This window comes from Drosophila serrata, unplaced genomic scaffold, assembly GCF_035046125.1.
Source record: "Drosophila serrata isolate PLE 108 unplaced genomic scaffold, ASM3504612v1 contig_359, whole genome shotgun sequence".
In the NCBI taxonomy this organism is placed as follows: Eukaryota; Metazoa; Arthropoda; class Insecta; order Diptera; family Drosophilidae; genus Drosophila; species Drosophila serrata.
The window spans coordinates 1,356,181-1,382,336 of NW_028257257.1; the positions used below are offsets into that span (position 1 = coordinate 1,356,181).

The 26,156-nt window shown below is 44.9% G+C and overlaps 7 protein-coding genes across 19 annotated transcripts; 3 read left to right on the forward strand and 4 right to left on the reverse strand.

Moving 5' to 3' along the window:
* Positions 1-2,265: 2,265 nt before the first annotated feature.
* On the forward strand, positions 2,266-2,879 carry Lamtor4 (Late endosomal/lysosomal adaptor, MAPK and MTOR activator 4). The gene is made up of 2 exons (XM_020953890.2): positions 2,266-2,447; positions 2,507-2,879. Exons 1-2 carry the CDS (start codon positions 2,302-2,304, stop codon positions 2,718-2,720), a joined length of 360 nt encoding a protein of 119 aa, XP_020809549.1. The 5' UTR covers positions 2,266-2,301; the 3' UTR covers positions 2,721-2,879.
* Positions 2,818-4,529, reverse strand: Ccz1 (vacuolar fusion protein CCZ1). The gene is made up of 4 exons (XM_020953888.2): positions 4,384-4,529; positions 4,229-4,326; positions 3,388-4,169; positions 2,818-3,329 (listed from the first exon to the last, which is right to left on the reverse strand). Exons 1-4 carry the CDS (start codon positions 4,465-4,467, stop codon positions 2,836-2,838), a joined length of 1,458 nt encoding a protein of 485 aa, XP_020809547.2. The 5' UTR covers positions 4,468-4,529; the 3' UTR covers positions 2,818-2,835.
* Positions 4,530-4,650: 121 nt separating this feature from the next.
* On the reverse strand, positions 4,651-11,534 carry Ubi-p63E (Polyubiquitin-63E). 6 transcript variants are annotated; one of them, XM_086838777.1, is made up of 3 exons: positions 11,333-11,534; positions 7,810-9,692; positions 4,651-7,353 (listed from the first exon to the last, which is right to left on the reverse strand). In XM_086838777.1, the coding sequence occupies exons 2-3, from the start codon at positions 9,679-9,681 to the stop codon at positions 4,882-4,884; spliced, it is 4,344 nt and encodes a 1,447-aa protein (XP_086694903.1). In that variant the 5' UTR covers positions 9,682-9,692; positions 11,333-11,534; the 3' UTR covers positions 4,651-4,881. The 6 variants fall into 6 exon arrangements, with proteins under 6 accessions (XP_086694903.1, XP_086694902.1, XP_020809540.2 ...); XM_086838776.1 differs by having other exon boundaries at positions 4,651-7,581; XM_020953881.2 differs by having other exon boundaries at positions 4,651-9,692.
* A 1,404-nt stretch (positions 11,535-12,938) lies between these two features.
* Atg18a (Autophagy-related 18a) lies at positions 12,939-16,909 on the reverse strand. 5 transcript variants are annotated; one of them, XM_020953874.2, is made up of 6 exons: positions 16,500-16,909; positions 16,038-16,168; positions 14,857-15,624; positions 13,932-14,090; positions 13,733-13,860; positions 12,939-13,603 (listed from the first exon to the last, which is right to left on the reverse strand). In XM_020953874.2, exons 2-6 carry the CDS (start codon positions 16,106-16,108, stop codon positions 13,407-13,409), a joined length of 1,323 nt encoding a protein of 440 aa, XP_020809533.1. In that variant the 5' UTR covers positions 16,109-16,168; positions 16,500-16,909; the 3' UTR covers positions 12,939-13,406. The 5 variants fall into 5 exon arrangements, with proteins under 5 accessions (XP_020809533.1, XP_020809534.1, XP_020809532.1 ...); XM_020953875.2 differs by having other exon boundaries at positions 13,932-14,075; positions 16,500-16,905; XM_020953873.2 differs by having other exon boundaries at positions 12,939-13,624; positions 13,932-14,075; positions 16,500-16,881.
* Positions 16,910-17,119: 210 nt separating this feature from the next.
* ERR (estrogen-related receptor) lies at positions 17,120-20,547 on the forward strand. 4 transcript variants are annotated; one of them, XM_020953861.2, is made up of 3 exons: positions 17,120-17,672; positions 18,827-19,415; positions 19,474-20,547. In XM_020953861.2, exons 2-3 carry the CDS (start codon positions 18,840-18,842, stop codon positions 20,401-20,403), a joined length of 1,506 nt encoding a protein of 501 aa, XP_020809520.1. In that variant the 5' UTR covers positions 17,120-17,672; positions 18,827-18,839; the 3' UTR covers positions 20,404-20,547. The 4 variants fall into 4 exon arrangements, with proteins under 4 accessions (XP_020809520.1, XP_020809519.1, XP_086694907.1 ...); XM_020953860.2 differs by lacking the exon at positions 17,120-17,672 and adding an exon at positions 18,138-18,276; XM_086838781.1 differs by lacking the exon at positions 17,120-17,672 and adding an exon at positions 18,407-18,426.
* On the reverse strand, positions 20,523-23,505 carry Uxs (UDP-xylose synthase). Its single transcript, XM_020953862.2, has 2 exons — positions 22,408-23,505; positions 20,523-21,744 (listed from the first exon to the last, which is right to left on the reverse strand). Exons 1-2 carry the CDS (start codon positions 23,224-23,226, stop codon positions 21,250-21,252), a joined length of 1,314 nt encoding a protein of 437 aa, XP_020809521.2. The 5' UTR covers positions 23,227-23,505; the 3' UTR covers positions 20,523-21,249.
* An 82-nt stretch (positions 23,506-23,587) lies between these two features.
* On the forward strand, positions 23,588-26,063 carry Nmt (N-myristoyl transferase). The gene is made up of 2 exons (XM_020953859.2): positions 23,588-23,930; positions 24,579-26,063. Exons 1-2 carry the CDS (start codon positions 23,720-23,722, stop codon positions 25,790-25,792), a joined length of 1,425 nt encoding a protein of 474 aa, XP_020809518.2. The 5' UTR covers positions 23,588-23,719; the 3' UTR covers positions 25,793-26,063.
* Positions 26,064-26,156: the final 93 nt, after the last annotated feature.

A 26,156-nucleotide genomic window follows, 5' to 3' on the forward strand; every position in this document is an offset into this window, starting at 1 on the left:
CCAGTGCAATTGGGCTATATATCTACACATAATCCAAGTATCATTCTATGATCATTATTCCGACATTTTACATTAAATCCTCCATATGCCTTATCCATGTTACAGCTCCGATACGAAGTTAGTACTGTTATTTAGTTGAGATCGCATATAATACCATGATCACGTCTCCTGTTTTGATTTCCAAACAAAAAAAACAAAAAGCAAACATACATCGAAAACTCCAAATAGTAACTTGTACATACTTTATATATGACATTTGAAGGTAATAACATGTTCGGTAAACCGATACTAACATATACTCTTCCCATTAGAGAGCAGACGCAGACAGATCTTCAGGTTTTCGATCGATCCTCCACTGAAAGCCCCGAGCTCTTCCCGAGCAAAGTGGCCAACATGAATATATAATATTGACTGAATATTAGCATATATACCAGAGGTAGTGGACAGAGGAGCAGAGGCTTGCATAAATCCCTAAACATACGACTAAAGCATATACATATATATATATATATATTTTTGATTTATCGGACGGACAGAGCGAAGGAGTTGTAGGTTTACACATTCAGGCGAATCATTCGGAACACAAACCAAATTCACTTTGGGCATGCGAAATCAAAATGTGATCAAAATATGAAATTACAAAACAAGCAAAATAAACTTAAAAATAAAAATAAAAATAAAAGAGGGAGAACAATTAAGTGGAAACAAGCAGGCGAGAAATTCATAATTATTTAAGCTAAATAAACAAAAAGAAAATAAAAGAAAAGAATTAAATAAAATGCATTGTAATTCAGTCGGCATCAGTTTCAGTGTGTGTATGTGTGTTTGAAATTCTATGCTAAATGTAAAACAGTATAAGAATATAACAGTTTTTAAACCAAAAACAAAAAACTGCATTAATTTAATTGTATTCTGGGGGAAGTTGTATTATTTTGATTTTTGATTTTTTAAGGAGCTTCCAAAAAAGATGTGGCGACATCTGAATCTGCAGATAGTATTATTTTTATTATCATTATTGTACCCTTGCTGGGTATTTTAATTTTTATTTTCACCTTATTTGAGATAAAGCCATTTTGTATTATTTTATAATTTTGGTTTAAATTTTATTAAAATCGGATGACTATATCATATAGCTGCGATAGGAACTACCTTTAGCTTTCTCTGTGTAGCTGTAGAGCTCTCTTTCTCTCAATTTCTCTGCGCCTACCTCTAGAAATAACTCTCTCTCTAACTCTCTGCATTTCTCTTTCTCCCCCGCTCTCACTTTCTCTATTCTCTATAAATAGAGGCTTTGCTTTCGCGCGGCCCTCAGTCTGTCCGCGGCCTCCCCGGTGTTTACATCTATAGTGATAGTGGCAGTGATAGTGCATACCCTTCGACCCCAAACATATTACCTGACCAATGGAATAGATCTGGACAACCAGGAAGAAGCTCACTTCGATAATAACAATTACTTAACCATGCCAATATATGCCTAGTTATTTTCTAATTTTTCCCTTATTGTCATGGACCCTATTACTTAATTTTAATTTAAAGTGTATTAAGTATATCTCAAAACTCAAAATGAATAGCCTTAACTTAAGGGTATTACAATTCCTGTCAGAAGCTTGTAACGCAGTGAAGGAATCGTTTCCAACCCTATAAATCATATATATTCTTGATTAGCACAAATATCCGAATCGATCTAGCCATATCCGGGAAAAAATGAAACTTTTGAAATTTTTTCAAAATTTTATAAGGGGTAACATTGTTAAAATTGTAAAAATTTGACAAAAAATGTACATTTTTTTAATTTTAAAACCTAGTATGCAGATTTGTTAACACTGTTAAAACTAGCATGGGAAAGGCTTAGTTATGATATTTGAAAAGTATTAATTTACACAACAAATATTGATTAATACCAAGAAGACACATATGTACATTTAAAAGTCATATACTTCCTAAAATTCAATTGCAAACTGCAATTTCGGCTTCAGAAAGTTGTTTTCCTTTCTTGTTATTATTGGGCGAGAGCCGATCGTTTGCACTACAAATTTGCCAACTGCTGGGTTTCATGCACCAGGCGAACAGAAGCCAGCAGTAGGTGAATCTTGTGCATTTCGTCCTACCGCATAAAAGTATGCTAGATACTCTTGGCAATATATAGTACACCCAAGAAGTATGCAAATGAATTTAAAATCTTCTCTTTCGGTGGGACCAGTTGCCATTTTCGTTTGTGTTCATTTTCCAAATAATCCAACTGGTCACACTGAGCCTGGGGTGTGGGAAAGATAAATAAATAAAGTAAAATATTTGTGAGCAATGGACAAGGAAAGATCGATTGTGCCTAATCAAATTGGTTACCTGGTACTGAAGGACGACGGCGCTGTTCTGGAATCAGGCGGGGAGCTGAAGAATGACGAGCGCAGCGCTAATGTGATAATGGGACTGCTCAATCTCACCGAGAGGTGGGCTGTCTAATAAATATGTCATTCTTTTGTTTAATACAGCTACGTTTTAATTCCAGCATCGACGAGTCCTTCATGGCGAATAGCAGCTGCGAACGGATCACCATCGATTACGAGGAGTACTACTACAGCATCTGCATGTCCAACCGTCGAATATACATTGTGAAAATCAGTGGATCCCAGAACGGTAGCAATACAACTGCGACGACCAGCTCCTCCTCATCGAACAGCGTGTATAACGATGCCTCAGACACTGGGGCGGTGCTGGCTTGAAACCCAAACTCGGATGTTCGACCGCCCACTTGCCGATTCTGCTGGCAGCGGGGTGGTAATGGGCCACCCAGAACCCATAATTGGCGCACCCCCATCCTGTATTTGATCCTCCTCTTTATTTGTCAAAGAATACATCATCTGTGAGCTCCTGCTCGAAAATCCGCCTTGCTTCCTGGGTCACGTCTAGCAGGGTGAACTTGCTGTTGCACAGGATCACATAATACTGCCGGAAGTTGCAGCGCCTCTTGACAATCCAGTAATCGTTGGTGGTCTTCACCTGCAGCTCCTCGGCAGGCGCACTGTCCAGATTGTCCGCTTTTCCGCTGGAATTGGCCAGGTCCGCAATGATGCTTAGTACGTTGCGAGGTATCCCCTGGGGCAGGTGACGCTGCATGTTCGTATGATGCTGCAGGCTCTGTTCGTTAATAAACAAGTACTTAGCTGCCGTTTCGCCGCTGCTGCTGCCGTTTGTGTTATCTTGACCGCCGGTTGAGCCCACCGCCTCCTTGTTCAGCTCGGTGGCTATATCGCGGGCCAGCGAGGTCAATTGGCCCCTCAAATATGCGTTAAGTTCATCGTAGAGCTCTTGTTTGGGGGCAGGTTGGTCAGCTGGAAGGGCATAAAAGAAAAGCTCTTGAAAGTAATTAAACAATGGATTCAAACCCACCGTCCAAGAACAAACAAAGGGTAATGTGGAGGACACGATAGATGAGCAGGTAGTACGTCTTCGTTTGCTTCTCCACGTTGACATAGACTTTCAGGGGATGCTCCAGCGCCGTCTCCTCATCCCCTTCATCTAGTTGCCGCACAAATCCTGGCACCTGGCTCTCACTGATGCTCTGCTTGAGCGAGGGGCTCACAGCCAAGGTAGAGCTGCTTTCTTCTCTTTTCAGGACGTTTTGCACTATATACGAGTGCAGGCTATAGAGATCCTCCGGCTGCAGCTTTCCCCCGCAAAGGATCTGTTCCTGGTAGAGCATAACTGTCTGCTTGATGACCGGAAAGGTTTCGGCAAGCATTCCAAAATTCTGGGCTCGCAGAAAGAGGGATTTGTCCAGCGGCATATATTGTATGGAATGGAGCATGTCAATGATATCACAGTGGGCCAGATCCTTCATATCCCGGATGAGATACTTCTGGGAGAAACAGCGCAGCTCCTGCGACAGCAGTTCCCTTCGCTTCTCGGCATCCGATTCCTCGATTGCGTGTGCTGCGAAGGTACCGTGCTGCAGGCGAAACATTCGATAGCACTGCCTTAGGATCGCTCTGTAGATCCTGTCTGAGATCTCCGCTCCTCGGTAGTCGTTCACCTCCACGCCTTCCTTCAGGCGCACCTCCTTTGGCACATTGAGCACCATTACCATCCAATATCCTGGCTCGGGCTGGTAAAACAGTTGAGTGGTTTTCTGGGTGTGCAAAGCCTGGCAATCGTCTTCCGAACTGAAAGTCCTGGAAGAAAGCACAATCTTTAGTATTGCTTCCAAGAGAGTCCAAAGTCCATTAAATACCCTGTAAACCGTATGATAGCCTCACTAAGTCCCACATCCTTGATTTTTGTATTCAATTCAATGTCATCCGGGTGGTAGAACAAAATTTTCTTGTGTTCCTGCAAATATTTACTCATTTAGGGGCGTTTCTGACCAATAGAAACCACTAAACTCACCTCGCCTTCACGCTCCCCGAAGCTGGAATTGAAAACGTAAAGGCTACGCAATGTAACTTCCACGCGCTGCAGTAATTTCGCCATTATTAACAATTTAATTTGCAAACAAAAATATTTATTTGGTGAAACGTAAATAGAGAAAATGCACTAACGCATGCCTACAAGCCAGGGCTGCCACGCAAAGCAAGTTGGTATATTTCGGTATTTTCAGCTTGATTTCCAGGCACATTTAAGCCTCAAAAAAATACTAAATTTAATAAATAAAAATTAATTAACAAATGCAATTTATTTGGATAGTGTATTTGTGAATTGAAAGGTGAATTTAGATTTATATATAAGGTAAAGGATAAACTAAAGAAGTAATCTAGGTCTGTACTGGAATTTAGAATTTTGAATGGGCCTCCCTCCGAAATCTGTTATCTATTGCTTGTTGTCTTGATTGTGAGATTTGAAAAGTAGGTGCATAGAATCTTGTGTTTATTTGGAAATGTATTCAGCCTAAGCCTGGATTCCTCCGCGCAAACGGAGCACCAAGTGGAGAGTGGACTCCTTCTGAATGTTATAGTCGGACAGGGTGCGTCCATCCTCCAGCTGCTTGCCGGCGAAGATCAAACGCTGCTGGTCTGGGGGGATTCCCTCCTTGTCCTGGATTTTGGCCTTCACGTTCTCAATGGTGTCGGAAGGCTCCACCTCTAGGGTGATGGTCTTGCCAGTGAGAGTCTTCACGAAGATCTGCATTCCTCCGCGCAGACGGAGCACCAAGTGCAGGGTAGATTCCTTCTGGATGTTATAATCCGACAGGGTGCGCCCATCCTCCAGCTGCTTGCCGGCGAAGATCAAACGCTGCTGGTCTGGGGGGATTCCCTCCTTGTCCTGGATTTTGGCCTTCACGTTCTCAATGGTGTCGGAAGGCTCCACCTCTAGGGTGATGGTCTTGCCAGTGAGAGTCTTCACGAAGATCTGCATTCCTCCACGGAGACGGAGCACCAAGTGCAGGGTCGACTCCTTCTGAATGTTGTAGTCGGACAGGGTGCGTCCATCTTCCAGCTGTTTGCCGGCGAAAATGAGACGCTGCTGATCTGGAGGGATTCCCTCCTTGTCTTGGATCTTAGCCTTCACGTTCTCAATGGTGTCGGAAGGCTCCACCTCCAAAGTAATGGTCTTGCCAGTGAGAGTCTTCACGAAGATCTGCATTCCTCCACGGAGACGGAGCACCAAGTGCAGGGTCGACTCCTTCTGGATGTTATAATCCGACAGGGTGCGCCCATCCTCCAGCTGCTTGCCGGCGAAGATCAAACGCTGCTGGTCTGGGGGGATTCCCTCCTTGTCCTGGATTTTGGCCTTCACGTTCTCAATGGTGTCGGAAGGCTCCACCTCCAAGGTAATGGTCTTGCCAGTGAGAGTCTTCACGAAGATCTGCATTCCTCCACGGAGACGGAGCACCAAGTGCAGGGTCGACTCCTTCTGAATGTTGTAGTCGGACAGAGTGCGTCCATCCTCCAGCTGTTTGCCGGCGAAAATGAGACGCTGCTGGTCTGGGGGGATTCCCTCCTTGTCTTGGATCTTAGCCTTTACGTTCTCAATGGTGTCGGAAGGCTCCACCTCCAAAGTAATGGTCTTGCCAGTGAGAGTCTTCACGAAGATCTGCATTCCTCCACGGAGACGGAGCACCAAGTGCAGGGTCGACTCCTTCTGGATGTTATAATCCGACAGGGTGCGCCCATCCTCCAGCTGCTTGCCGGCGAAGATCAAACGCTGCTGGTCTGGGGGGATTCCCTCCTTGTCCTGGATTTTGGCCTTCACATTCTCGATGGTGTCGGAAGGCTCCACCTCCAAAGTAATGGTCTTGCCAGTAAGAGTCTTCACGAAGATCTGCATTCCTCCACGGAGACGGAGCACAAGATGAAGGGTCGACTCCTTCTGAATGTTGTAGTCGGACAGAGTGCGTCCATCCTCCAGCTGTTTGCCGGCAAAAATGAGACGCTGCTGGTCTGGGGGGATTCCCTCCTTGTCCTGGATTTTGGCCTTCACGTTCTCAATGGTGTCGGAAGGCTCCACCTCTAGGGTGATGGTCTTACCAGTAAGAGTCTTCACGAAGATCTGCATTCCTCCACGGAGACGGAGCACAAGATGAAGGGTCGACTCCTTCTGAATGTTGTAGTCGGACAGAGTGCGTCCATCCTCCAGCTGTTTGCCGGCGAAGATCAAACGCTGCTGGTCTGGGGGGATTCCCTCCTTGTCTTGGATCTTAGCCTTCACGTTCTCAATGGTGTCGGAAGGCTCCACCTCCAAAGTAATGGTCTTGCCAGTAAGAGTCTTCACGAAGATCTGCATTCCTCCACGGAGACGGAGCACCAAGTGCAGGGTAGATTCCTTCTGGATGTTATAATCCGACAGGGTGCGGCCATCCTCCAGCTGCTTGCCGGCGAAGATCAAACGCTGCTGGTCTGGGGGGATTCCCTCCTTGTCTTGGATCTTAGCCTTCACGTTCTCAATGGTGTCGGAAGGCTCCACCTCCAAAGTAATGGTCTTGCCAGTAAGAGTCTTCACGAAGATCTGCATTCCTCCACGGAGACGGAGCACCAAGTGCAGGGTCGACTCCTTCTGAATGTTGTAGTCGGACAGAGTGCGTCCATCCTCCAGCTGTTTGCCGGCGAAAATGAGACGCTGCTGGTCTGGGGGGATTCCCTCCTTGTCTTGGATCTTAGCCTTTACGTTCTCAATGGTGTCGGAAGGCTCCACCTCCAAAGTAATGGTCTTGCCAGTAAGAGTCTTCACGAAGATCTGCATTCCTCCACGGAGACGGAGCACCAAGTGCAGGGTAGATTCCTTCTGGATGTTATAATCCGACACGGTGCGCCCATCCTCCAGCTGCTTGCCGGCGAAGATCAAACGCTGCTGGTCTGGGGGGATTCCCTCCTTGTCCTGGATTTTGGCCTTCACATTCTCAATGGTGTCGGAAGGCTCCACCTCCAAAGTAATGGTCTTGCCAGTGAGAGTCTTCACGAAGATCTGCATTCCTCCACGGAGACGGAGCACAAGATGAAGGGTCGACTCCTTCTGAATGTTGTAGTCGGACAGAGTGCGTCCATCCTCCAGCTGTTTGCCGGCAAAAATGAGACGCTGCTGGTCTGGGGGGATTCCCTCCTTGTCCTGGATTTTGGCCTTCACGTTCTCAATGGTGTCGGAAGGCTCCACCTCTAGGGTGATGGTCTTGCCAGTAAGAGTCTTCACGAAGATCTGCATTCCTCCACGGAGACGGAGCACAAGATGAAGGGTCGACTCCTTCTGAATGTTGTAGTCGGACAGAGTGCGTCCATCCTCCAGCTGTTTGCCGGCGAAGATCAAACGCTGCTGGTCTGGGGGGATTCCCTCCTTGTCTTGGATCTTAGCCTTCACGTTCTCAATGGTGTCGGAAGGCTCCACCTCCAAAGTAATGGTCTTGCCAGTAAGAGTCTTCACGAAGATCTGCATTCCTCCACGGAGACGGAGCACCAAGTGCAGGGTAGATTCCTTCTGGATGTTATAATCCGACAGGGTGCGGCCATCCTCCAGCTGCTTGCCGGCGAAGATCAAACGCTGCTGGTCTGGGGGGATTCCCTCCTTGTCTTGGATCTTAGCCTTCACGTTCTCAATGGTGTCGGAAGGCTCCACCTCCAAAGTAATGGTCTTGCCAGTAAGAGTCTTCACGAAGATCTGCATTCCTCCACGGAGACGGAGCACAAGATGAAGGGTCGACTCCTTCTGAATGTTGTAGTCGGACAGAGTGCGTCCATCCTCCAGCTGTTTGCCGGCGAAGATCAAACGCTGCTGGTCTGGGGGGATTCCCTCCTTGTCTTGGATCTTAGCCTTCACGTTCTCAATGGTGTCGGAAGGCTCCACCTCCAAAGTAATGGTCTTGCCAGTAAGAGTCTTCACGAAGATCTGCATTCCTCCACGGAGACGGAGCACAAGATGAAGGGTCGACTCCTTCTGAATGTTGTAGTCGGACAGAGTGCGTCCATCCTCCAGCTGTTTGCCGGCGAAGATCAAACGCTGCTGGTCTGGGGGGATTCCCTCCTTGTCTTGGATCTTAGCCTTCACGTTCTCAATGGTGTCGGAAGGCTCCACCTCCAAAGTAATGGTCTTGCCAGTAAGAGTCTTCACGAAGATCTGCATTCCTCCACGGAGACGGAGCACAAGATGAAGGGTCGACTCCTTCTGAATGTTGTAGTCGGACAGAGTGCGTCCATCCTCCAGCTGTTTGCCGGCGAAGATCAAACGCTGCTGGTCTGGGGGGATTCCCTCCTTGTCTTGGATCTTAGCCTTCACGTTCTCAATGGTGTCGGAAGGCTCCACCTCCAAAGTAATGGTCTTGCCAGTAAGAGTCTTCACGAAGATCTGCATTCCTCCACGGAGACGGAGCACAAGATGAAGGGTCGACTCCTTCTGAATATTGTAGTCGGACAGAGTGCGTCCATCCTCCAGCTGTTTGCCGGCAAAAATGAGACGCTGCTGGTCTGGGGGGATTCCCTCCTTGTCCTGGATTTTGGCCTTCACGTTCTCAATGGTGTCGGAAGGCTCCACCTCTAGGGTGATGGTCTTGCCAGTAAGAGTCTTCACGAAGATCTGCATTCCTCCACGGAGACGGAGCACAAGATGAAGAGTAGATTCCTTTTGGATGTTATAATCCGACAGGGTGCGTCCATCCTCTAGCTGCTTGCCGGCAAAAATGAGTCGCTGCTGGTCTGGGGGGATTCCCTCCTTGTCCTGGATTTTGGCCTTCACGTTCTCAATGGTGTCGGAAGGCTCCACCTCTAGGGTGATGGTCTTGCCAGTGAGAGTCTTCACGAAGATCTGCATTCCTCCACGGAGACGGAGCACAAGATGAAGGGTCGACTCCTTCTGAATGTTGTAGTCGGACAGAGTGCGTCCATCCTCCAGCTGTTTGCCGGCGAAAATGAGACGCTGCTGGTCTGGGGGGATTCCCTCCTTGTCTTGGATCTTAGCCTTCACGTTCTCAATGGTGTCGGAAGGCTCCACCTCCAAAGTAATGGTCTTGCCAGTGAGAGTCTTCACGAAGATCTGCATTCCTCCACGGAGACGGAGCACCAAGTGCAGGGTAGATTCCTTCTGGATGTTGTAGTCGGACAGAGTGCGTCCATCCTCCAACTGTTTGCCGGCGAAAATGAGACGCTGCTGGTCTGGGGGGATTCCCTCCTTGTCCTGGATTTTGGCCTTCACATTTTCAATGGTGTCGGAAGGCTCCACCTCCAGGGTGATGGTCTTTCCAGTCAAGGTTTTCACAAAGATCTGCATTTCGGATTATTCTGCGAGTAAAAATTTATAGTTGGAAAATTAGTAAGAAAGCAGATCAGATTACAGAGATCAGCCTGGGAGAAAATCACACGATTACTGAAATTTCAGGCTGACTCTGAGAAGGGAGACCCAGGGGTGAAAACGTAGTTGTCAAAGCCTGCTGCCTGCTGTGGGTTCAAAGTGCTTTCATTTCGGGTTTGCCTCTCCCCTTCTCGATTAACCAAACAAAGAGAAACGGAGAAACGAAGAAACAAGGGAAACTGAGAAACCTTTGTTCCGCTGCTTTGTCACTGTGTATGTGTGTATCCGTGTATGCATACATCGAATGCATGTACACCTATTTTTAGTATGTATCCACTGCTGACGTCACAGCAATTGCAATTTGAAAATTTTCTGTCGTGGCCTTAAATTTTAGCGTTAACTTAATAACGTAGAAACTAAGTCGTCGCATTTAGTTAAACTGACTCACCAATGAAATCTGAATGCCTGTGTATGTATGTACATATGCACACATATGCATGTATGTTAAGTGTCTCGAATTTTCTAATGGCGTCAATGCGTATTTCACAATTGCCAATAAATCTTGGCGAAAAAACAATAAACACGCAAGTCTTATTTATAAATATGTTTTTGTTTTGAAGAAAATTCAATGGGAAATAGGTAATGCGTGCCAATTTACAATTTTCGAATTACGCAGAAGGTTGAATAAGAGAAAAAACCCGAGCGAAGACCTTGAACTGCACTTCTGCACCTTTTTTTACTGCCTTTTAATACGGTAAAGCAACTATTCATTTCTTGAATACTTACTTCTGATGAGTCGTTCTTATATATTATTTTCTTAATATCTTTTATTCACAAACTGATGAAATATTTAACTGTTTCCGCACTTTTTTTCTGCTTGTAGTTGCTTCTGCTGTCGTCGATTGGCTTTTAAAACTTTTAAGGTGAATTTTTCTTTCTTTGACAGTAGGCAGTGTGGTCGCCTTTCAGAAAGGTAATCTCACTAGAAAACTACGAAAAATGTGGTAGTATTTAAAAATTCAGAGTTGTGGCCACACTGTCCGAATTTAAAAATTAATGTGCATAACCGACTTTTAAACTACTCGCTGCCTATGAGCACATTCTTCCTGAATATGATTTTTTGGTTGCAGGCCGGCACGAGGAAGTCCACGTGAGGAACGAGACCGGGAGATTAACGACGGCGAAGGTGATTTTCCGAAGTGAAAGTGAACAGCGAAGAATCACTTTTAAATAAACACCAACAAAAAGCCTTTCAATTAATGTACGTATGGCGCGTCGGTAAGTCCCTGTCATTAGGCTTTTCTTGCAATGTATAAGCAAAGCAGAAAACTATGGAGAAGAATCTGTGAATTCCACTTACCCTTGGTAAAGAAGAGTTTGATAACTGGAGCCCGTGTATGGCAGCGCTTATAGAAAACAATAGCTTAATACTAATAAAACTGAAGTAAAATTCAAAATGAGTTAAATTTGATTTAGAATCGTAGTGAATAAATGCTCATCAATATTTAAAAAAGTTTTACGGAGATCAACTCGATACGCTCTTGCTTGTTCAACTGAAACAAATGCTTTGTCTAGAAAGCATTACTCGAATTTGATTTTAGGTGCTTGGCCATCTTTGATGTTTACTTACCGAGAAAGTTCAAATCCTCTTAAATTCTTTCGATTTTGATCTCCCAAAATTAGAATTTTTTCGGATATTTTGACTTTGGCTATGAACTATTTTTCAGAACTTTTTATATTTAAGAGGCACTATCTTCGTAACTTTTTGCTTGACTGGAAAATTTTGCATTGAAATTGTGTGATGTGATGTGTTGAGCGTTGAGACAACGACTGCTGTGACCATTTGTCACGCTAGGAGCCTTACAAGAAAACCAAGAGTTAGACAGAAAAGGCAAACAAAGCAACCCGAATGCTGTTCGCATCGGCATGTGCATGTATCCTAGACTAAATAACAAATCGTTATCTGTTTTCTTACAGATTTTATAAAAACTTCTTAAAATTTTCTAAATTATATCTCTGAATTACAATAATCCTCTTATGATAAGTCAACGTAAAATCCTTGGGACAATGCGGATGCTTGAAACTCTTGTACGTAAGACATTTGCTTCGCATGGGCGAGGACGTGTTTCTTAAGAGCTGACAGAAGAACTCGTGGCTTTTTTGGTACGTCCGCTTAATTCCAACGGCTTTAGTGCATCCTCTAAGCAAGGTCGGCAAATGTTCTTGGGAAAAGAATGCCCTTCTGAAAACTGAAACTTGGTGCCCTGTAACCAGGGATATCATTTCGGCAATGGGTACGATTAGTTCTTGAGGGCTATCAAATATTTTAAAGGCTACATCTGCACATTTTCCTGAAATGCAACAATAGGAATTATATCTTTATAAATTGATTGTATTACCATAACTTACAGATCAGTTTTTTTTTTTTAGTTTTACATGGCATAACTCTTGCAGCGGCCTTTGCCCCGAGCTTTCCCAATCTGGATGAATTTGTTCAGAGGCAACTAGATCGGAAAATTCCATAATTATTGTTAAAAACACTCGATTAAAGAACTAAACCACTTATTTTTGTTTACACGAGAGCAAAGTGACCGCTTATCTAAATTTTTAAAATACCACCGCACTAGAATTGCAATGAAAGTGGAATTATGGAATTGAGAACATTTCCGTTGGCGCCCTTTTTAAAAGCTTGGAATTTTCAAATACAGTTCTCGAAATATATATATAGACGATGTAATTGGCAGGAAACCAATAATTTTAATAGATTCGCTCAAAATTATATTGTTTTCTAAGGTAACCTCTATCTTGTTAACTAGTTTCGATTGATAAATATATTGAACTACGCAAGAAGCTTTTGTTTTAATTCAAATAATTTATTGAATACAATAAAGTAGCGTATGAGTTCCGTTTGTAAATGTGTTTTCTTTTCTTTTTTTATATATATTATGTTCTAAAATATTTGACTTTGTACAAAATATATCCTATATCATATATGCCGAAAATTGTTCCTCCATTGCGCGCACTCGCCGATATTTTCGAATTTTGTGTGTTTTTTCACTCTCGTCTGTCGTTTTTCTGAATGTTTGATTTCTAATTGAAGATTAAATACATGTGAGTATGGGTTTCACTTAATCTAAGATATTTTGATTTGAAAACAATAGCCAGGCGTGATCGATGGATTCGGTGGATTGTCAAGGGATGAGGCAAAAATAAACATATACATGCAAAAATAAATGTAATTTGCAAAGGCCGTTGTTTATTTTGATATAAAAAGGCAGGCAACTCAAAATATCAAAGAAAATCTATATAAATCACTTTAAATTAATTATTTAACAACTAACTTAGGAGTGTAATGACAAAAAGCATTTCCTAATCCGAACGGAGGAGGGAGGGCTTAAAACTAAAAAATTGCTTCGGGGGTAGAGGGTAGGAAGAGGCGGTACAAAGGAATTGTTGCTGTTGCCGTTGCTGGTACAAAAAACGAGGAAGAATCGTCGCTGACAACGTTAAGATCTAAATTAAGTCTATGACCTATTTTTATTTACTTAAATACGCTTGACGCCACAGAGCCACCGTCGCTAAATCATCACTATCGTCGTCATCGCCAGTCGCCAAGCATCATCGCAATCACTTTAGCATCATCGTCCTTAGTACTTTGAGGAGTGAGTTTCGTTTTACCAACATCTCTGCATCTCTTCATCCTTCTAGGCGGAGTTGGAGGCGCCGCCGGCTGGCTCGTCTCCCTTCACGGCCGACGCATAGGAGCCACCGGGCTTGTCACCGCCGCCAGACGAGGCTGTAGCCGCCGCCGTTGACTTGCCATCGCTGCTACCTCCGGCACTGCCTGCTCCACCCGGCGGAATGCCTGCTGCTCCGCCAATGCTCACGCCACTGTTAAGGCCTAAAGTTTGAGGTGAATCAACTAGAGAATATGTTTCGGTTGGTGGTGGGTTTTTTGTTTGGGGATGTTGTGTGTGAATGTGTGGAGTGTGTGGAGGTGTGTTTGCGGGAAGCGAATCTGTTTAAGCACCTTTGATATCCATGGCATAGTGATCCTCCATTCGCAGGTCGTGCCTCTTTATCAGCTGGCACTCTGCGCCCTCAACAGCGGGTATGGAATACACATACAGGTATCCATCCTGCGAGGCAATTAGCAGTCTGCAAAGGTGATGGAAAATTTCGGGAATTAGTTTTATGACATTTCCCAATAAATGTGTTGAAGAACTTACCTAAGCTGCTTCTGTATCGTGGTTATGGCGCACATCCTGCGAACTCCCGCCTCCGACAGAGTAACCGATGCGAACGCCCGTCCCTGGCTAAACACGTCGGTCACCTGCGTGGGCAGGTAGCTGGTGACCGTTTTGCTCAAGAATCTAAAAAACGAGTAACTTGCATGAGAGAGTAGATTTTGGTGAGTGGTTCGAGTTGTGGTTGTTGTTGTTGAGGTGGTTGGTTTGGTTGTTTCGTGTTTCGGGTGGTGTTTCGCAAATGAAAGAAAAGAAAAATAGATAAATGTCAAAATGCCACACACGACGAGAAACGAAAGAAAACAATTTAAAAATCATTAAAGGTCCTACTAAAGAAAATAGATAAAAAGAATCCCCCAAAGATTGCTTCGATATTCCATGCAATTTCAAAAGTATCCTATACTTATTCCAGTTGCTTTCAGATTTTCAATCACATCAATGCTTTCCGTTAAATATTGAACATGTCTAAATGAATTGGAATTTAAAATGATAAGTAAATAATTACAATTCACATTCAAAAATTAAATTAGTTAAGATTTCTCTCTCGAATTTTAAATATCATCAATGATCTCATTTTGGTTGACTTAAATTTATATAAAAAGATACTTTCTAGGACATGTGAATGGATCAGTGAATGCATAACAACGTTTATAGATACATCAGAGTGTGAATAAATGTGTCTTTTAAATTCGGCTTCTAAAAAGCCAAGTAAGTCCATGAATGACGAAATGGATTAAACTAGATTTAGATGGAATGATTTAAACATCAATAGCGATTGTGTACAGGAACACCCCACACCTTAAACATTGACTTTTGGCCTTAACCGCACAGTAAGTATACAAAAAACTACCTACAGAAAAAACAAAAGCAGAAACAGAAATAGAGAGTAAAATCCAACACCGCTTACCCCATCCAGTCGTCGCTCGACTGTTTGCCACCATGGCCCTCGGCCGTCTCTGTGGCGCTTCGATCCAGCCGGAAGATGTGCACCGTCTCCGTGTTGGAGCTGGATACCAAATATTCGGCGCACGTGCTGAACGACAACGAAACAATGGACACACATCTCTTGAGACCGCGTCGCAGCTCAAAGAGCCGACTGCCATCCTGGGAGCTAAACACCCGAATCACAGTACCGCGCTCGCTGGCCGTGGCAATTTCCGTGCCAGAGGGACTGAAGGCCAACGCAGCCAACGGTGTATCGTGGGCGGGGATCATGGTCTTGGCGTGCAAGTTGATGGCATCGAAGATCTGGACCTCGCCGGCGGTCACGCTGCCCGGATAGGCCAAATAGCAGTGTTCCGAGGATGAGGAGAGGGCGCACAGACCCTGCGGATTGCATGGCGTATCCCGGATGGTGTGCACCACCTTCATGTCCTGAATATTGTGGATGTACAGCGATTCCTCCAGGCATACAATCAGGCGCTCGCGGTTCAATTTCACCGCCAGAATCGAGTTTGCATACGAATAGTTGCAGATCTCGCTCTGCTTCTTAAAGTGGCACACCTTCAGCTTCCGTGGAGCACTCTGGGAAACGATGGCCACCAGGGAACTCTCGAAGAGTCGCTCGATAAGAAGCAGCTCATCGCTCTTTGTGTGGTAGATCTTGTCCAGCGTCGAGTCCACGGAGCCCAGACTGTATAGACTGTAGCCGCCGCTCGTAGCTACGGCCAGAGAACTGTGGCGGATTAAGAAATATTAGAAAGAATTCTACAATAATAATAAATAAACATTAATGGAAATGATTAAGGGAGCAAGTGTTTTAAGAGAAAGGGTAAAGAGATTATCAAATGATTAATTTATATTTCCAAATTTAATATTTAACAGTAACTAAGAGCTGTTATTAAATGAAATTACTTTTTAAATATTTTGTCTTCTACGTGGTGGGTTCTAGGGATTATAAGATTAATTAATTGAAAACACGTTTTAATTTCAATGAAATCAATTACGTGGCTTTCTAAATTAAATTGTCTCCATAGAATTTATAATAAACTGTCCATTCTCCAGGAGCATAAGAGCTCCGTTGCTTTAAGACCCTTTCTCTTTTGTCCCTTTTTACCAACATCCACAGTATGTTTTCCGTTTGCTTACGTTATGTTCTGGTTAAAGTTGACAAACACTTCCCCCGCATCCACGTCGGTGCGACCGAGCAGGCTCATCATGGTGGCCGTATGTGTGTGCGTGCGTGAGTGTGGGTGTCGGATGGGGAGGTGCTGAATATCCTGCAACAGATTGGAGGACACAAAGATTAGAATTTCGACTGTTTTTCTGCGGTATTGCAACACCGATCCGCACGGCAACTCGGATTGCGCATTACGGAATGGCGAATGGCGCAAACAAAGCGTGGGGCGAGCGACGAGAAATAAATATGTTAATAAATACAATAACAAACTTTGCGCGAGGTGTGTATGTGTGGGAGTGCGAATGTGTGTACACTATTTGGGCATGGGTCTGCTGATAAAAGCAACAACAACAAACAAAACACACACACACACACACAGAGGCACACGCACACTGGCGAATCCTACGTGACTGGGAATCGTTTATTTTTACCTCTTTGTTGCGCTTCTCGCCTCTGGTTCGACCGTTTAACTATTTGCAGGACACCGCACTCGAGTTGTTGTTATTGGCCTTACAGCGTTTAACTAACTGAAGCTACGTAATATTTAATGATATTTGGAATTTTTTGTCGCGCAATTGTTTTTGTTTTGATTCGCCCCTTTGTTTGATGCCACCCACACGCCTTTCTGGTTGCCTGCTGCTGCTGTGTTTGGTGACCTGCGTCGATTGCCCGTCAACCCAACGCCTTTTAGTTGCACATTTCCCGAGTGAAACTCACAATTTGTTTTTAAAATTGCAATTTTAGTTCTTTTACAATCTGCAGTGTGGTCCTTTCTGAATTCCTAAAATACGTCAGAAAAGAGAATAACCATTCACTGCAGCTGGTCACGTTAAAGGCGGTCAAGACATTGGTGCTGCCAGACTTAACGATGAAATTACCACTTTTTCACGATTTTCGTCGCCTCCTGCTGTTTTTCGCTATTGACTGCATGCTCAACAATGTATAATCGCAGAAAATAACCGCAATAAAGCCTCATATGGGGAGCATTAACCAGCCCTTACACGTTTTCCAAAAAAAATATCGCTATATGTATATATTTTGTAAAAATATCGATATTGTAAATTTGTCACATCCCTAGTCGCAGTGCTCGCTATCCCTGGTTCACAATAAAAAAAGTAAAGTTACATTTTAATCTTCCTAATATGCAAATAAATCTACTAAATCCGGCAAATACAGGCTGTAGCCAATAAAAAAAAACGCAAAGAATGTGACGTGCCCCCAATCAAAATACATTCAGTGCCTTTCCGAATGCTAAATCCCGATCCGGACGCACAAAATCGATGCAGATGCTGTCTGCATCGCACATTCTTATGGAAAATGCATTAAATAAATCGCCACTCGAAAGCAATAAAAGCCACGCTGCCTAGCTAAAAAGATTGATCAAATTATTAAAAATAAACTTCAGAGCGCCGGAGAGCAGTTCCAAAACTCGAATTTCGAAAGATGCAGACAGACAACAAAAGCAATAACAAAGTGCTCGAATCGAACCAAAATACTACAGACACACAGACAACCGCGGAGGCCAACACCAATATGTATTGATGTTGCCAATCGCATGAAGTAGTAGCGCTGCTGATTACACAAAGATCCTCAAAATACTTTATGTAAGTATGTAAACAGATACGGACAGGCCCACCTTGGGCCTTAATCGCCAGGCGGCTGATAAGCAGACAGTGCTTATCTTTCATCTGCAACCTGGTCGACGTCGTCGTCCGCTGTCTGCTACTCTACACACAACTACTGCCCCCCATTGTCTTCGCCAGCGCGCGTTTTATACCCTAACCAATGGGGTGGTGTGATTTTTTGGGCGCTCTTTACTGGGGCGGATTTTTATTGGGAATTTATTGTACATTTTAATATTCTCTTTTGCAAATGAGTCGTTGAAAAGTTATTTGAATTTGCCAAGTATTATGCTGGGTATTTAATATGATATATTTAGTGCGGTATACCCCATATGTGATACCTTCTCTACTTTGGAAAGGGCATTTTCTTTTCGATCTTCCTAACTACTCTTCCGTTTTGAATTTGTTGTTGTCGTCTTTTGCTATCAGCGTCAGCTCTGTGCGTCGTGATTTGTAGTACCGTTAGCCAGGGAAGGTACTCCACGCACAGTACCGTTATCGCACTCCGTGTGCGCTGTTCACTTCCAGTTTAGTTCTGTTCCGTACTTTTCCATCGCCCAACGATGAAGTTTTACGAAGGAGAAGGGTACGAGAGAGCGGGAATTGGGGATCGCCACCAGAAACCCATTGCACGGCGCCGTTTTTGTTTTTGTAGCCCAGCTTAATTACAATTACAATTATATTTTGCATTCATTAGGCATTCCGGTGACCAGCTTTCGTACGCCAAGTCCGCACAGTAGGCAAATCTCCAGCTAGCACCGATAAGCACAATTAGAATTCGCAGTGTCCCCCGGGTTGGAGCAACTGCAACCACTGTTTAGCAGCTCGTACTATTTGACTTTTAGCGAATGCTATCTCTGTCGCGCGGTGATTTGGCGAAATTTTAAGTGTTTCCCACAGTATCAGCCCTTTAATTGCTTGTTTTTTTATATTTATCAATTCTTGTTGTAATAATACTTTGGAATTTAAAAAAGCTCTTTGGAGAATATTTTTTGTCCAACGGATCCATGTATTGTTCAAAAACTGAGAGTTAATTTAAAAGTGCTCGTTGGGATCTTTAAATGTTTTGCAATTAGTTACTTTTCCATATTTTCAAGTGTTTCTTTAATAACAATCCCTCTTCTTCCACAACATAGCCAACGCTCGAATATGTCTGACGGCGTAAGCATCTTGCACATCAAGCAGGAGGTGGACACTTCCTCCGCGGGCGGCGGAGCCTCCTGCTTCAGTCCCAGTTCGAAGCCGACAACGACCACGCAGGGCAGCAGCAACGGTATGAAGTCCTCGCCATCGGTTTCACCGGAAAGACAGCTCTGCAGCTCTACCACTTCTCTGTCCTGTGATCTGCACAATGTCTCGCTGAGCAATGATGGCGATAGTCTTAAGGGTGGTGGAACAGGCAGCGGTACCAGCGGCGGCGGGGGAGGAGGAGGAGGTGTAAATAGTGCCAATGGAGGAAATGCCAGCAATACCAGCGCCGCAACTGGATCCGGCTCCGTACGGGATGAGCTGCGCCGCTTGTGCCTGGTGTGTGGTGATGTGGCCAGTGGCTTCCACTATGGCGTGGCCAGCTGCGAGGCCTGCAAGGCGTTCTTCAAGCGCACCATACAGGGGAACATCGAGTATACCTGTCCGGCGAACAACGAGTGCGAGATAAACAAGCGGAGGCGCAAGGCCTGCCAGGCGTGTCGCTTCCAAAAGTGTCTGCTCATGGGTATGCTAAAGGTAAAAGTCGGAGTCCCACCTTTGCTTCTTCAACCGACTCATTCTCCTCACTTTCCAGGAGGGCGTACGATTGGATCGAGTTCGAGGAGGGAGGCAGAAGTATCGGCGCAATCCAGTCTCCAACTCATACCAGACGATGCAGTTGCTTTACCAGTCCAACACAACCTCGCTGTGTGATGTGAAGATACTGGAAGTCCTGAACTCGTACGAGCCGGATGCACTGAGCGTCCAGACGCAACAGCAACAGCAGGTGCACACGACGACGACGACTAGTGCTAACGATGAGGCCTCCTCCTCATCGGGCAGCGTTAAGTTGGAGTCTAGCAGTGTCTCGGCTGTCACACCACCCAATGGGACTTGCATTTTCCAAAACAACAACCACAACGATCCCAATGAGATACTAAGCGTGCTGAGCGACATCTACGACAAGGAACTGGTCAGCGTTATTGGCTGGGCTAAGCAAATACCAGGCTTTATCGATCTACCGCTCAACGATCAAATGAAGCTGCTACAGGTGTCGTGGGCGGAGATATTAACCCTGCAACTGACCTTCCGATCGCTTCCGTTCAACGGGAAACTCTGCTTCGCCACGGACGTCTGGATGGACGAGCTGCTGGCCAAAGAATGCGGATATACGGAGTTCTATTACCACTGCGTGCAGATAGCCCAGCGCATGGAGAGGATATCGCCGCGCAGGGAGGAGTATTTTCTGTTGAAGGCGTTATTGCTGGCCAATTGCGACATTCTGCTGGATGATCAGAGCTCACTACGTGCTTTCCGCGACACGATTCTCAATTCTCTGAACGATGTCGTCTATCTGCTGCGTCATTCGTCGGCTGTGTCGCACCAGCAGCAGCTGCTACTCCTGCTCCCATCACTGCGGCAGGCGGACGATATCCTGCGACGATTCTGGCGGGGAATTGCACGGGACGAGGTTATCACCATGAAGAAACTGTTTTTGGAGATGCTAGAGCCGCTGGCTAGGTGAAAAAATAGATGTGGGCGGAGCAGCCAATCTAGCTGATAAGCAAATAGGTGCAAATATAGTCATAGCGTAGATTAAGCGTAGGATAAGCCATGTACATAGATAGTAAAATACCGGTCGGGTTTAATATTAGTTTGCAGAGAAGAACCTCTGGATTTTTAATGGGTCTACAAACTACACAAAAACTGAAAAACCAAACCCTACTTACACCTAGAATCGGGGGCGAGCGTGTGTCGGTTTGCACTGGATAAATGTTTGTGGACAGGTGTGTCGCATTTGTTCAATTCAACTCTCATTGGCTCGAACCATACACTAAGTTTTTAGTAGTAGTATCTTCTATGTATATAGGAAGGATTGTTAGTTACATTTTATCCCACTTCCAGTCCCTCTCCCAGTGTTATTTACCTTTTGGTACAAGCGCGGTCAAAGAAATAGCACTGCAGTCATGTATAATCTTACAAATGAATAAATTAAACTAAAGAAATGATTTTGATCTGTATACAAAAATATAATTCTGTACTAATTATTTGTTTTGTGTTTCTTACCAAAGTTTTATGTCGAAGTATTTAATAATTTGTGGTATTTTGTGTGTGAAATAAATGTTGTATAAAGTGATTTGTGACTATTTTTTAAATTACAATTTAAAACAACTAAGGCCTCTTGTATACAGATTTCAGTGCTATAACTTTGAACGCGGCTGCTGCCCAACTCCCTAAACTTAACTATACAAAAAGATGAACTATGCTTTTGAAGATTTCACGTGGTCTTAAACAGGCTTACAATTAGTGCTATCGATGGTCATATTTACATTTTGCAGACTAGAGACGTTGCATCAAAGCTAAAACCGACTTAAGGCGTATCAAAGTACTTGTTGGAGCTCTCCTGGAAGCGATCGCTGCGTGCCAGCTCGTTGCGGAAGTAAGCGATGGTCCTCTGTAGGCCCGTCTCCAGCGGTACCTTTGGTTCCCATTGAAGATAGTGGCGGGCACGCGTTATATCCGGCTTCCTACGCTGCGGATCATCCTCCATGGCCTTCGTTTGTCTTATCACACTTGGTCCGCCGACCTGTTTTTTGATTATCTGCGCAAACTCGCCAATGGTCTGCTCCACGGGATTACCCAAATTTACCGGCTGTGTATAATTGGAGCTCATCAAAGCTATGAGTCCGTCCACCAAGTCAGAGACGTACTGAAAGGAGCGGGTTTGCTTGCCATTTCCGTACACGGTGATGGTCTCGTTTCTCAGTGCCTGGAGTATAAAGTTGGACACCACACGGCCATCGTTCATATGCATCCTGGGTCCATACGTATTGAAGATGCGCGCCACTCGCACTTGAACCTTTTCCTAAAAGAAGACACAGAAAGCAAAACAGAAGAGCTATTAGTTCGATTGGAAATTATGTTGTGGTGTTCAGCTACTTGGAGATTGGAAATCTTATCTCGTGACAAGCAAAGCGTTCAAGCGGAGAGCACCAATTAATGGCATTCCAATTGAGATCATTTAATGCCTGACTGCAAATGGAATCAGGAAAGAACTGCTATGGTTCTGGATATCAGCTAGATATCTTTTATTTGCCGGTTTGATTTGATGTTGTACGGAATGTAACCTTGTTTTTTACTTGCTTGTTTATCAATACTTTTTTTTATATTTATAACGAAAGAAAGAATAATTATCTGGTTAATAATGTTTGATTATTTGTTATAAATTGCGAAATTAAAATAATATAAATCTATTGGGGGTGTCATAGATATAATTTCTTCAAGAATTGTGTACTTGTGTACCAATGGCACCCCCTGTACCAGTTTATGTCTCAACTTTGGGACTTTTCTAGATTATGAACCTATTTTCCGCCCAGAAAACAAGAAGGTGATGAAATTCAAACATGAAACAGTCACCTACTGATAATATGGCCAGGGAATCACAAACTTAAGGGCTTTGTAAGTTATTATGATACAGAGATATAGGGACACAAATATATATATGCCATATAACATTATTTAATCTCACCTGCTTGGCATATGCATAGCTCAGAGTTTCGGAGACGCGCTTGCCCTCGTCATAGCAGGCCCTCGGACCGATGGGATTCACGTGGCCCCAATAGGTCTCCGGCTGCGGATGCACTGTGGGATCTCCATAGACCTCCGAAGTGCTGGCAATCAGCACCTTGGCCATTACGCGCTTAGCGAGGCCCAGCACATTAATGGTGCCCATGGTGTTGGTCTTGATGGTCTTAACTGGATTGTACATATAGTGGGGCGGTGAGGCTGGCGATGCCAAATGGTATATCTCATCGATCTCGATGAACAGTGGATTCACAATGTCGTGGTGGATCAGCTCGAAGTTCTCGTGCCCCAGCCAATGCTCTACATTCCGCTTGCGTCCCGTAAAAAAGTTATCCACCACAATGACCTCGTGACCCTGAACCATCAGATCATCGACTAGGTGAGAGCCCACGAAGCCAGCTCCGCCAGTAATGAGAATTCGCTTCCTGTTCTTGTAGTTGAGGTACTTGACCTTCTGGTATTTGCGCGGCGTGCTGGTCTGCAGACTACGGATCTGCTCCTCCAACTGGGCCAAGTGTTCCCGGGTGCGCTGCAGCTCCTCCTTTTGCTCACGGATCATGGAGCTTTGCTCCTCGTAGGCCATTTGCAGGCTTCGCTGCAGCGAACTCTCCGTGGGGGGCCAGCGGGCCTGCACTTCCTCGCCGGCCGAAAAGGAGGGCATCCCGCCAGCCGACACTCTGACCGCCCTGTACAGATAGACCAGGAGGAGCAGAGTCAGAATAGCGGCGGCCACGATCTTCAGGCGCTTCTTGGTGGCAGTCATCGCGGACGTTGGGTGTGGGAGTCGGAGGTTGAGTGATGCGGGGTCCCAGTGCTTATCAGCGACTGAAATCGCCACATTGCATGCTCGGTCGGGCTCTATATAAACTAATACGAAACTAATCCAAACAATACGCCGAACAATGTTATCAAAAGCAATGTGGCCAGGTGGCGTGCATTAAATAACACCGAAAAGATGTAATGAATAAATAAAAATAAATAAGAAGTTATATTTTTAAAATAATAATCACAGTAAAAGGTAGGGCTTGTGTAATAAATAATTGTGATTAGATTTAAATTGCCTAAAAAATTTTAGGAGCTTTTTTTGTTTGACCGATAGTTTCCGATATCCCATTTGCAGAACTACTAACTTTTGTCCGGGTCCCGCCTTTGGTCACACTGCTTTTTGAGTCAGCTGCTGCCCTTGTAGTTTTGCAATTTCATTGAAATTTTTAATTGCCAAAGTATTTAAAGACAGCTTAACCCGGTGCCGGAACATGCCGAACGACAATGCGGAGGACCAGCCTGGCCAGGAGTTAAAGCAGAAGGCCAAGGCGATGGCCGCCGCCACAGAGGAAATGCTGGAAAACGCTGTTGCCGGCTTAAAGATCTCGGAACCGGGATCGGCATTGGATTTGGTTGAAGCCGAGGAATCGGAGCAGGCGGACGAGCAGCCCAAGAACGAGGCCTCAGTGTCCGCAGATGCAAGTAAGTACGGTCAGCAGGAGCCTGGACAAATTCCCTTTTTTGGGAGTCACTCCTTGGGGCGGTCCAAAAATGAGGTTAGGTTCGGGCTGGGAACTACAGTAAAACTTAACGTTAAAGAATTTGGTTAATTAAGACGGAGTTGAGTGCTATTTTTATTCATTAATGTTGTTATATTTTAGGGAAGCTGAAATTGTTATTGCAAGACTTCTAGGACAGTTAGAGTCAATTTATTTTATTGATTTATTTGTCAGTTAAAATAATATTTTAAACCATTTAAACCAGCTATTTTTTTAATACAGGGCTAGCAGAAAAATTAAAACTTCTTTGATTTAAATCTTTTAAAAATATAGAACACATTTGTAATGTTTTTCCCACTTATGCTGAGCTTACAGTCAACCTTGGGTGAGTTCAATGATATCATGTTTAAGCTCCCTATTTTGGGAGGTTATTTTAGACTGATATTGTTTTTTTTTGTTAATTAAAGGAAACTAGTTTAATGCAATGAAAAATGGGGATATCCATACTCAGGGTGGTGATTGCTTGTTTATTTTATAGTGTAGTTCAAGTTAGAACATTTATTTAGAAGAAGGAGGAGTGGTCATTATGGTTTGAATTAAAATCGATACTTTTCCTGCTTTTCGTTTCCAGGCAAGCAGGCCTTGCTACAGGCCGTCTCCGAGGCGATGGCCAACACTCGCCAGATGGCCAAGAAGTTTGCCTTTTGGTCCACACAGCCGGTACCTAAGCTGGATGAGCAGGTGACCACCAACGAGTGCATCGAGCCGAACAAGGAGGTTAGTGAAATCCGAGCAGAGCCATACACTCTGCCTGGTGGCTTCAAGTGGGTGACCCTGGACCTGAACGATGCCAACGACCTCAAGGAGCTGTATACCCTGCTGAACGAGAATTATGTTGAGGATGACGATGCCATGTTCCGTTTCGACTATCAGCCGGAATTCCTCAAGTGGTCGCTGCAGCCGCCGGGCTGGAAACGCGATTGGCACGTCGGCGTTCGCGTGGAGAAGTCCAGCAAGCTGGTCGGCTTCATCTCGGCCATACCCAGCAAGCTTAAGGCCTACGACAAGGTGCTCAAGGTGGTGGACATCAACTTCCTTTGCGTGCACAAGAAACTGCGCAGCAAGCGTGTAGCACCGGTACTAATCCGAGAGATCACACGTCGGGTCAATCTGACGGGGATATTCCAGGCTGCCTACACGGCCGGTGTGGTGCTGCCGACGCCCGTGGCCACTTGTCGCTACTGGCACCGTTCGCTGAACCCCAAAAAGCTGGTGGATGTGCGCTTCTCGCATCTGGCCCGCAACATGACGATGCAGCGCACGATGAAGCTATACAAACTGCCCGATCAGCCCAAGACCAAGGGTTATCGCCGGATCACGGCCAAGGACATGGACAAAGCGCACAAGCTGCTGGAGGACTATCTGAAGCGGTTTCAGCTCTGCCCAGTTTTTAGCAAGGAGGAGTTCCGTCACTGGTTCACGCCCAAGGAAGGTATCATCGACTGCTTCGTGGTGGCGGACGAGAAGGGCAACATCACGGACCTGACCAGCTACTACTGTCTGCCATCTTCGGTGATGCACCATCCGGTGCACAAGACGGTGCGCGCCGCCTACTCCTTCTACAACGTGTCTACGAAGACACCGTGGCTGGATCTAATGAACGACGCCCTGATCTCGGCTCGAAATGTCCAGATGGATGTCTACAATGCCCTCGACCTTATGGAGAACAAGAAGTACTTTGCGCCACTTAAGTTTGGAGCTGGTGACGGCAACCTGCAGTACTATCTGTACAACTGGCGCTGCCCATCGATGCAGCCGGAGGAGATTGCCCTGATACTCATGTAGGCGGTTGCCCCCTCCCCCATCAGCACCACTGTTTACATTCTCGCCCTTCTTTTCGTCCTGCCTTTCCTCATCCCTGCGCCTGCTCCTCCTACTCCATCGCTTTGTTCTCCGACTTTTTGAATTGTATTTTTTGTAATCTTGAGTTGTTTTTCTAGCAAGGGAAGCCCCTTGCGAGTCACATTTACCTATGTAGCATCATTGTGAGAACTGCATTTTGCAACGGCCAAGCTTGGATATTTTTTACTACAAATAAAAACAAAACGAACACACAGTCGATCCATTTTAATGGGATTTATTTAACTTATTATATTTATTTCAATTTAAATGTTTCTTTTAGCGTGCTTTCTAAAGCTTGGATTGACGT

Excerpts from the sequence above, each read along its gene's own strand:
- Ccz1 (XM_020953888.2), bottom strand. The coding sequence starts at position 4,467 with ATGGCGAAATTACTGCAGCGCGTGGAAGTTACATTGCGTAGCCTTTAC. Across the intron at positions 4,327-4,383 it reads TCGGGGAGCGTGAAGGCGAG|GAACACAAGAAAATTTTGTT; the intron begins GTGAGTTTAGTG and ends AAATATTTGCAG. Across the intron at positions 4,170-4,228 it reads GCTATCATACGGTTTACAGG|GACTTTCAGTTCGGAAGACG; the intron begins GTATTTAATGGA and ends GCTTTCTTCCAG.
- Ubi-p63E (XM_020953881.2), bottom strand. The coding sequence starts at position 9,681 with ATGCAGATCTTTGTGAAAACCTTGACTGGAAAGACCATCACCCTGGAG.
- Nmt (XM_020953859.2), top strand. The coding sequence starts at position 23,720 with ATGCCGAACGACAATGCGGAGGACCAGCCTGGCCAGGAGTTAAAGCAG. Across the intron at positions 23,931-24,578 it reads CTCAGTGTCCGCAGATGCAA|GCAAGCAGGCCTTGCTACAG; the intron begins GTAAGTACGGTC and ends TTTCGTTTCCAG.
- Uxs (XM_020953862.2), bottom strand. The coding sequence starts at position 23,226 with ATGACTGCCACCAAGAAGCGCCTGAAGATCGTGGCCGCCGCTATTCTG. Across the intron at positions 21,745-22,407 it reads GCTATGCATATGCCAAGCAG|GAAAAGGTTCAAGTGCGAGT; the intron begins GTGAGATTAAAT and ends GTCTTCTTTTAG.
- Atg18a (XM_020953872.2), bottom strand. The coding sequence starts at position 16,108 with ATGATGAGCCTGCTCGGTCGCACCGACGTGGATGCGGGGGAAGTGTTT. Across the intron at positions 14,091-14,856 it reads TCGAGCGACGACTGGATGGG|TTACTCGTTTTTTAGATTCT; the intron begins GTAAGCGGTGTT and ends CTCTCATGCAAG. Across the intron at positions 13,861-13,931 it reads ACGATACAGAAGCAGCTTAG|ACTGCTAATTGCCTCGCAGG; the intron begins GTAAGTTCTTCA and ends TCACCTTTGCAG.
- Lamtor4 (XM_020953890.2), top strand. The coding sequence starts at position 2,302 with ATGGACAAGGAAAGATCGATTGTGCCTAATCAAATTGGTTACCTGGTA. Across the intron at positions 2,448-2,506 it reads CTGCTCAATCTCACCGAGAG|CATCGACGAGTCCTTCATGG; the intron begins GTGGGCTGTCTA and ends TTTTAATTCCAG.
- ERR (XM_020953860.2), top strand. The coding sequence starts at position 18,254 with ATGAAGTTTTACGAAGGAGAAGG. Across the intron at positions 18,277-18,826 it reads AAGTTTTACGAAGGAGAAGG|CCAACGCTCGAATATGTCTG; the intron begins GTACGAGAGAGC and ends TCCACAACATAG. Across the intron at positions 19,416-19,473 it reads TGCTCATGGGTATGCTAAAG|GAGGGCGTACGATTGGATCG; the intron begins GTAAAAGTCGGA and ends CTCACTTTCCAG.